Genomic DNA, 8,646 nt, shown 5'->3' with positions numbered 1-8,646 from the left:
ATTTTATATTGGATGGAGCATGGGAGATGGTAGGATTTATAAGGCATGTATTAGGGGTACTATAATCTTTTGGGAGTGTGGGTTTCCCTTCGCCTATATTGAATAAATCGAGATGCTACATTAGACTAAGTGCATCAACATACCACCCGACCTTAATTAAGTAGCCCAACATACTGCACAGGAGCCTTCAAATGCGTTTTCCTTTTATAAATTTCCCTTGAAACAGTATTGGAAATATTACGGAACTTATACTGCAGCATATCATCGTAGTTTTTTTTACACCCAATCTTTTAGAAAGTAAAGAATCTCTGTCACTGAACAAGAAATCCAAAATATATGAACTCGTAACTGTGGAGGTATTGCCTGCTTCGCAACTTATTTTCAGTAAATTTGCTTCGGAATTTTTCAGTCGAAAGCGTACAGTCATGTCGCAAGCAATATAACAGGAATATCGATTATCGATTTTTTGTTTACAGTTCTTTCAAGTGATTTTCAAACATGAAACATGTGTTATGTAATCATGATTGTGTTGTTGTTGTTGGAGTCTTATCCCGTTTCCCCAATGAAGATTGATGTAATAAACCAGTCTCCTTGTATAATCTTAACGGAATGTAATTTGCTCTTTTAGTCTAAGTCTGCCGTTTTGCCAGAACATTGCTTATCGACTTGGAAACACGACTTCGCGTTTTGCCCGATGTTTAGTTGCGGGAACCAAGGCCGTTTAGTGTGCAGTAGCAGTAGGAAGTAGTGAACATGTTAGGCACACGAGCGTTCTTTATACTAAGTAGACAGTTTTCTAGTAGTCAGGTAAGCCTGTTCGGACTTTGCTTTGTGTTTTACGTTTGATATAGGCCAGTACTGTTATTCAAGTACACGTATACTGTTTTAATTATTGGGTACCGGTATGTCGTCCTGTAGACTTCACCAGCTGTCAGTGTCAGGAACGACTACAGTATTATTTCTTGTAGCTTTCAAATTTACTATTACTGCAGTCAGATTTTGAAAACAAATCACGTTACTCGTTTGAATTTTTTTTTTTTTTTGCGGCTTCATATATTGCACCCCAGCAAGAATAGTGACACAACTGAAAAATTCAATACCTGAGAAAAATCGACTTACAGATTTCTATGCAAATTATGTTTGAATAGTATAAGCTTCCTTTAAATGTCAGGTAATTATTTTTGGCAGTAAATTCCATTATATTGTATATAAAAGTAATGCTAATATGTAGTTCTAGTCTCGTAGTTGATTTTTCTCAAGTATGTTTTTAAATGTATTTTATTCCGTTCGAACTTCTGGGGTGCCTTTTCAGCTCAGTTTTCATGTACGTACAACTATGTATGTTCAACAAAACTTGAAAAGTATGAACTTTCTACCACTTTGAGACTATCGTGTTTCACAAGGTGTTGCTGAAAATTCAACCATGACACCAGTTGCAGAGCACTGGTAATTGCCTTTGACAAATACTTGTGTATTTGTATGGAGGATGAAACTGAAACCGGAAAGTTTGTCTTGATTTTAAGCGAAATACCACTGTAGTTGAGTCTGCGTTCAATATTTGTACATAATTACTGCAAAGAAAAGTTCACAGCCAGTATACACTTCTCCTAATAGAAATAATGGAACATGCTTCATGCGAATATAATTTTTTTGGTTTGCTTGCAAGAAGCTGTTTTCAAATACTTGTGAGCGAACTAATTTATTCATATAATCATGCAAAATGTAAGATGCTGCCTCAAATTTTCAATAATCTTACGTAGTGGTCTGGTAGTTCACACTAAATATCATCTGGTGTAACACATTTGCTGTCAGTAAACCAGTTTATGAGAAATAAAATTGCAGTTCACATGGCTTCAAAAGTTCCTCATCTAGCTCCAGTATTAAAGTTGCATGTTTAAGTCATAAATGATTCAGCAGTTACATGTCTCTAGTTGTGGATACTGGTAATGAGGAGTCACAAGTGCAAAAATTATACAGGCTTCTGATCATATTTTGTAAATCTAAAAGTTGGTGTAATGATTGTTAAATGCCATCAATTTTGTAGAAATATGAGTAGTTCCAAATTGATGAATGAAGAGAAATAGACTGTGATATAATTGTGTTGCTATCGAAACAGGCCACCACCCATAAATATTTTGTAAAAACAGTACAGTGATAGTAAAAGCGGCTGCTCACTTAAATTTCTCACATAATTGGACGTTAGTTACTGAACTTGAATGACATAATCATGTTTGACTTGCCCTGTAAAAAATTATAATAAACCCTTGCTCCAGTGCTTCTTATGTATCAATTGTGAACACATCAATTATGGAACCCTTCCTCCACGGTTAATCCAGTAATGGGGTTAAGCACATGTTATTAGCTATGGCTATATTTCAGCATAACACATATTAAACTGTAGTTTAACTCCCTAAGTTAGGAAAACTGAAGAAGCGAAATCTCATTGACTAAGGACGTGTGTGTGTGTGTGTGGGGGGGGGGGGGGGGGGGGCTGCTGCACTGCTTCCCTAACACTCTTATAGAAAGGAAAAAGTATAGTGAAGTTAGGTGTTTTTCATTCATAAAAAGATTTAAGTCAGTATTATGTAGGTTTTTAACACGGTCAGAGCTGGAACTTTTTTTTTTTTTTAAGGCTTCTTGCAACTCACCATTCATCTTCCAAAATATTAAAAGTGCTCCATACCCCCTCCCTTCCCCCTCTGACCCATGTGTGGGATCCCTTGTCCAGATTCAAAGTGCAGTATGACTTACCTGTCAGAGAGCTACAGCCTCTATAAAACTGTTCTTCTACTTTTGTGGGAGTTAGTTTATGTTTTCCTGAGTTATTACAGTTTGTGAGTTTTATTCATCTGAAGAGCAGGTACTACATCCCTAATGCAACACATTGCCTCAAGAGTCAGTGCTGTGATCACACCACTTTGTCCTGCTACTGGCAGGAAACATCTGGGGACTATGGCCATGATACACAACTAGACAGTAATGCCATGTTCTTTGCCAGAGACTTGTGTGTAATGTTTAGGTAATCACAATCTAGAACTGAATCTGTCCATTTATTTTGAAGTAGAGTGTCATGAAGCAAATACCATATTTGGAAGTAAGGAATTCATCAAACTTGAGCTGGTAGGTATGCATTCACTGAAAGTATTCTTCCATATGGCTTGCACTAAAATCTCTAGTCTTCTTCATAGGCATATTTTCACACGTAGACATTGACAAATCAAACACTGTGTCAACTATGACAAAGTCATCACCCTTGCCAAACAAGCACAGAATGGAACCTAAAAAAATAAATTAATTATAGTGTAAAACTATGTACTTGTATTTACAATAAGTTATTTTTGAAGATTCCCAAGCTATGGGTTTATAGCTTCCATAAAAAGGTCTGCCTCATTCAGCAGAGGGCATTACAGAAGTGTCGAATTCCACCCGTCTGCTTTTACCAATAATGTCAACAATATGGCGGAAATGGCTAGTCCAAGCATGTACAATATGATGACAATGATGTCACTATATACACACACCAATAAATGCAAACAAAAATAAAAATGACACAACAAAGTCTCATGCAAAAAAAAAAAAAAAAAAAAAAAAAAAAAAAAAAAAGGGGGGGGGGCAGGAGAAGAACTAACGGGAAACTGGGGGCAGAGTCAATGTACAACAACAAAAAAAAAAACACTGCACCATCCTAAAACAAATAATTTAAAAAACTATTTTAATTACAACATTTCTGCTACACCAATAAAACCACAGGAATTGGACATTTCTCTTGACCCATATAGCTCAACTGCAACTATCAATACCAAAACACTAACACCTACAGCTCCAAAAAGTGGAACCAAAACCCCTACCAACTCAGAAACCCAAACACCCCATATTCACTACTGGAATTAAAACACAAACAACGCACCATAAATATACAACAGACAAAACATCACAATTACTATAGAATAAAACCAAAACAAAAGTTGCTTACCAATAAAAGCCTCCGACAATACCACCTAGGTTGGCCACTGTGTGTGTGTGTGTGTGTGTGTGTGTGTGTGTGTGTGTGTGTGTGTGTGTGTGTGTGTGTCTCTGGGCGCGCGCGCCCCCCCTGCCCTTTCCCCCTCCGAGAGAGAGAGAGAGAGAGAGAGAGATATGCATGAACTTCACAGTCATATCCATATCTAATTAAAAAGCAGTAAGAAAATTAAACTTCTTTCTGCACAACAAACACCAAACTAATCAGAGCTAACAAAAATTCTAAACACACAAAAAAAAACCATAGTAACTCACTGAAAACACTTCCACAACCCATGTTACCACACCAACTACCTAAACTCAAAACCATGTTAGTACGATGACTACCAAAACTCAAATGAACCCAACGCCACAAACATAACCAATTCAAAAACACCGCCCTGTAGTGACATCACACACTATTACCGTGTGAGTCAAAGCAGACAAGTACAATTGGATGCTTCCGTTGACCCGAGCAAAGGGAAAAAGATGGAGCGACAAACTTAGTCAGTGTTGGGTAACACACTTAATCTTTCTGGCCTCTTCCAACTTTCAGGCAGTTTTAATTGCATGTCTGCCTAACGAGCTAACAATATGCTCTGTCTGCTTGCCCTCTTACAGAGTCATGCAACAGATCTCACCCATCTTATTGCAAAAGTCCTCCATCCATTTCTTGACTTGTGGGTTCTACAGTCACCTGCCTTGGCAATCATCTTGTCGGGAGCCTCACACTGCCAGAAAGGATACATGTCTTCTAAACAGAGAGCAGGACATGCTCTTCAGTAATTGTAGTTTATCATTGATCTCTTTTTTTGCTCATAGCTCTTCTTGTTCACAATATTATTTACTTTTATTGCTATAAGAAATATTCCAGCAACTGATATGATATGTATACACAGGTTCTTCTTAATAACTGCAGCAAGACTTATCCTATCAATGTCCCCATAGACATGAGGAGGAAATAAAAGTGCTGACACACATTAGCTCACTTCAGTAATCAAACAGGTAACTATGTAAGTATACTATGGAGGAAACCTGAAAAGGAATCAGGTGATGACAATTAGTTGGAAAATGCGTAAGTCTGGCTTGTGTTGTGTGTAAAAATTCTGGTGTAGATCTACATCTACATATATACTTCGCTAGCCACCAAGCGGTGTGTGTCGGAGGGCATAATTTGCACCAAAGTCATATTTCCCCCCTCTGTTCCACTCATGGATTGCGCTAGGGAAAAACGACTGTCTGAACGCCTCAGTGCGAGTTCTAATTTCCCTTATCTTTGTATGGTGATCACTGCGTGATTTGAAAGTTGGTGGTGGTAATATATACTCTATATCCTCAGCGAAGATTAGAGATGGGCAAAACTGTTCTTTTCAGAGATCGGATCAGAACTGTTCACTCCCTGAAATGAATTAGCTCTTTTTCATGACTCACCACTCATTCACAACAGAAAATAAATGGAAGGCACATTGCCCTTTAAACTTGGTTTATTCCAGTACTGTACCTGTATTTTGATATTATTTGATCCTATTTTGAAGTAACACAGATAATGAGTAAGGATTTTGTATTGTTTATTGAAATTTCCACGATATGACAAAGTTTTTGATTATTGATTTATTTTGCACTATCGTGGTTTTTTGGGTGATCGGAAAATGTTGTAACTTGAGATTTACATTAACAATATATTTGGCTATAATGTATTAAAATTTCATTAACCTCGTACAAATACATCGCAAGCCATATATTTTTAAAGTGAACATTTCCTTCCAAAGACGCCTAAAATCGCAAAATCCGTACTACAATAAGAAAAAAATATATAAATTTGACTGTAAGACCAATGTGCTGCATATAGCCTTCCGCAGAATAAAACAAGGAAAAATTGGTGTATCACTTTTGCTATACATTTATCGGTTCGCTCGTAATTAAAGTGTAAATTCGAGTGACCATAATAAAAAATCCTATAGTAAGAGGAGCCATCAGGAATCTAATCTGATCAGTTTAAACAAATAAAAATAAAATAAAAACAAATGATGTATACATAACATAATTATGTAATATACATAACGGTATTACTACGAAGAACAATATCCAGTAGAGACTAACTCCGATGCAGAGGCGCTGAGTCAAGCAGGTCGAGCCGCGAGCTGTATTACTGCGCGAGCTAAGAGGCCAGAGTGACACCTGAGTTGCTTTGCTCAACGCTCTGGCAGAGTCGAGAAAGGTGGGGTGAGCGTTGAGCGGGCGAGTTCCGAGGGTGGGGGGAGCGGTGAACGGCCACCACTCACCCGCTCGGAGACAAATCGTCCGTTCTCTTGCGAGCAGGTTGTTGCAAGTAGTTCTTATGTTCTTCGCTAGGAGGCTCTCTGTCCTGTTGCTCGCATCAACTGCCCAGAGGGCAGGACGTGCGACTGAAACGATCGCTGACGGAGTTCAGGTGCGACAGACACTGCACGCGACAGAGGAAGCACAGAGACGGCACGGCATGTGTGAAACACAAAATCCAATGGGGCACTGCACAATGCAGGCAGCCAAGGCAGAAGCAGGGTAGAGGCCGGCGCTGGCTGTGTTGTGTGGCTTGCAGTGTGCTCTGACCAGCAGAAGCCCCACTGGTCTGCTCCGGCGCTCTCTCTCTCTCTCTCTCTCTCTCTCTCTCTCTGCTGTGGGAAATGTTTGGAGCTACCGTTCTTTTTTTCTGAATCACTGATCGTTCACTCCTTTGAAAGATTCAACTCTATGAATTAGTTCAGGAGCGGACCCCCCATCTCTAGCGAAGATCGGATTTCAGAATTCAGTAAGCAGCCCCTTCCATTTCGCGTGCCATCTATCTGCAAGTGTGTCCCACTTCAAACTTTCTATGAGATTTGTAACACTCTCACGATGGCTAAATGTACCAGTCATGAATCTTGCTGCTCTTCTTTGGACCTTCTCAATCTCTTGAATCAGAGCCAACTGGTAAGGCTCCCATACAGACGAACAATACTCTAAGACTAGATGAACTAACGTATTGTAAGCTATTTCCTTTGTCGAAGGACTGCACCGCTTCAGGATTCTACCAATAGACCGCAATCTATAGTTTGCCTTGCCCGTTACTTGTGTAATCTGATGGTTCCATTCGAGATCATTTCGAATAGTCACACCCATGTACTTGACGGATGTTACCGCTTCCAAAGACTAGGCATTTATTTTGTACTCTTACATTAATGAGGATTTTTGTCTTGTTATACGCAGTAGGTTAGACTTACTAATATTGAGAGATAACAGCCAGTCATTACACCACACATTTATTTTCCGCAAATCCTTATTGATTTGTTCACAACTTTCGTGTGATACTACTTTCCTGTAGACATGAGTGTCATCGGCAAACAGTTTAATGCTGCTGTCAATTCCATCAACCAGATCGTTTATGTAAATCATAAAAAGCAGCGGACCTATTACACTGCCCTGGGGCACACCTGAAGTTTCGCTTGTTTCTGTTGAAGTCTCCCCATTCAGGATAACATACTCCTGTCTGTCTGTTAGAAAACTTTCTATCCAACTGCATATGTCATCAGATAGGCCGTAAGTGCGCTTTTTGGAGCAACCAACAATGCGGAACTGAGTCAAACACCTTTCAAAAGTTGAGAAATATGGCATCAACCTGGGAACCAGTATCTAGAGCCTGTTGTGTATTGTGCACAAAGAAGACCAGCTGTATCTAGCATGACCGCTGTTTCCTAAAACCGTGCTGGTTTCTGCAGATGAGCTTCTCAGAGTCTAGAAAGGTCATTATGTCTGAACACAAAATATGTTCCATAATTCTACAACAAATCAATGTCACTGAAACTGACCGGTAATTATGTGCATCTGATTTTCTACCCTTTTTATAGATTGCTATGCCCTGGTCCTTCTTCCAGTCCCGTGGAACTTTCCACTGGTCCAATGATCTCTGATAGATGACGGATAAGAATGGTGCTATATTTGTAGCATAGTCAACATATAATCTTAGGGGGATACCATCTGGGCCAGATGCCTTCCTGGCATGTAAGGATCTTTACTGTTTTACAATCCCAGATACACTAAACACTATGTCAGCCATCCTTGCGTTTGTTCGATAATTGAAAGGGGTAATGATGCTGCAGTCCTCTACTGTGAGTGAGTTGTTGAAAGCTAAGTTTAGAATTTCGCCCTTCTGTTTATCATCATTAGTGGTTTAGTTATTAAGACACTGAACTCACATTCAGGAGGATGCCAATTCAAAGTCCTATCCAGCCATTCAGAAGTTTTCCATGGTTTCCGTAAAACAACTAAGGCAACTACAGGGATTGTTCGTCTGTCAAGAACACAGCTGAATTCATTCCCCAGTCCTGTCTTCTGCTCTGTCTCTAATACCATAATTGTCAGTGTGACATTAAACTCTAATTGTCCCTTTTTGTTCTTTCACATTTTAATCACTGACACCTCTTACAATAAGCTCATTGGAGACAGGATAATGACAAAGTGGACATCTTTGTAAATTACTTATACCACTCTTCATTTTCTCCCTTATTTCTCGTGCTTAGTACCTCATGAAGCATTAGTCTACAACTCTGTCCCTGACCACCTCATGCAACTCCCTGTCAATTTTCCCTTTGTGGAATTAGTGCATGCAATTCATTATGGAGCATTGCTGCC

General features: G+C 39.2%; 1 protein-coding gene across 1 annotated transcript in view; it reads left to right on the top strand.

Moving 5' to 3' along the window:
- The first annotated feature begins 667 nt into the window (after positions 1–667).
- The window catches only part of LOC124555480 (cytosolic 10-formyltetrahydrofolate dehydrogenase), a 178,702-nt gene continuing 170,723 nt past the window's right edge, over positions 668–8,646 (top strand). Inside the window, exon 1 of the mRNA XM_047129404.1 lies at positions 668–807. Coding sequence (XP_046985360.1) covers positions 754–807 — 54 coding nt within the window. The 5' untranslated portion in view covers positions 668–753. The remainder of the gene's footprint in view (positions 808–8,646) is intronic.

This window comes from Schistocerca americana, chromosome X, assembly GCF_021461395.2.
Source record: "Schistocerca americana isolate TAMUIC-IGC-003095 chromosome X, iqSchAmer2.1, whole genome shotgun sequence".
Classification (NCBI taxonomy): domain Eukaryota; kingdom Metazoa; phylum Arthropoda; class Insecta; order Orthoptera; family Acrididae; genus Schistocerca; species Schistocerca americana.
The sequence above is the reverse complement of the archived record's forward strand: the minus strand, read 5'-3'. Positions and strand labels throughout refer to the sequence as shown.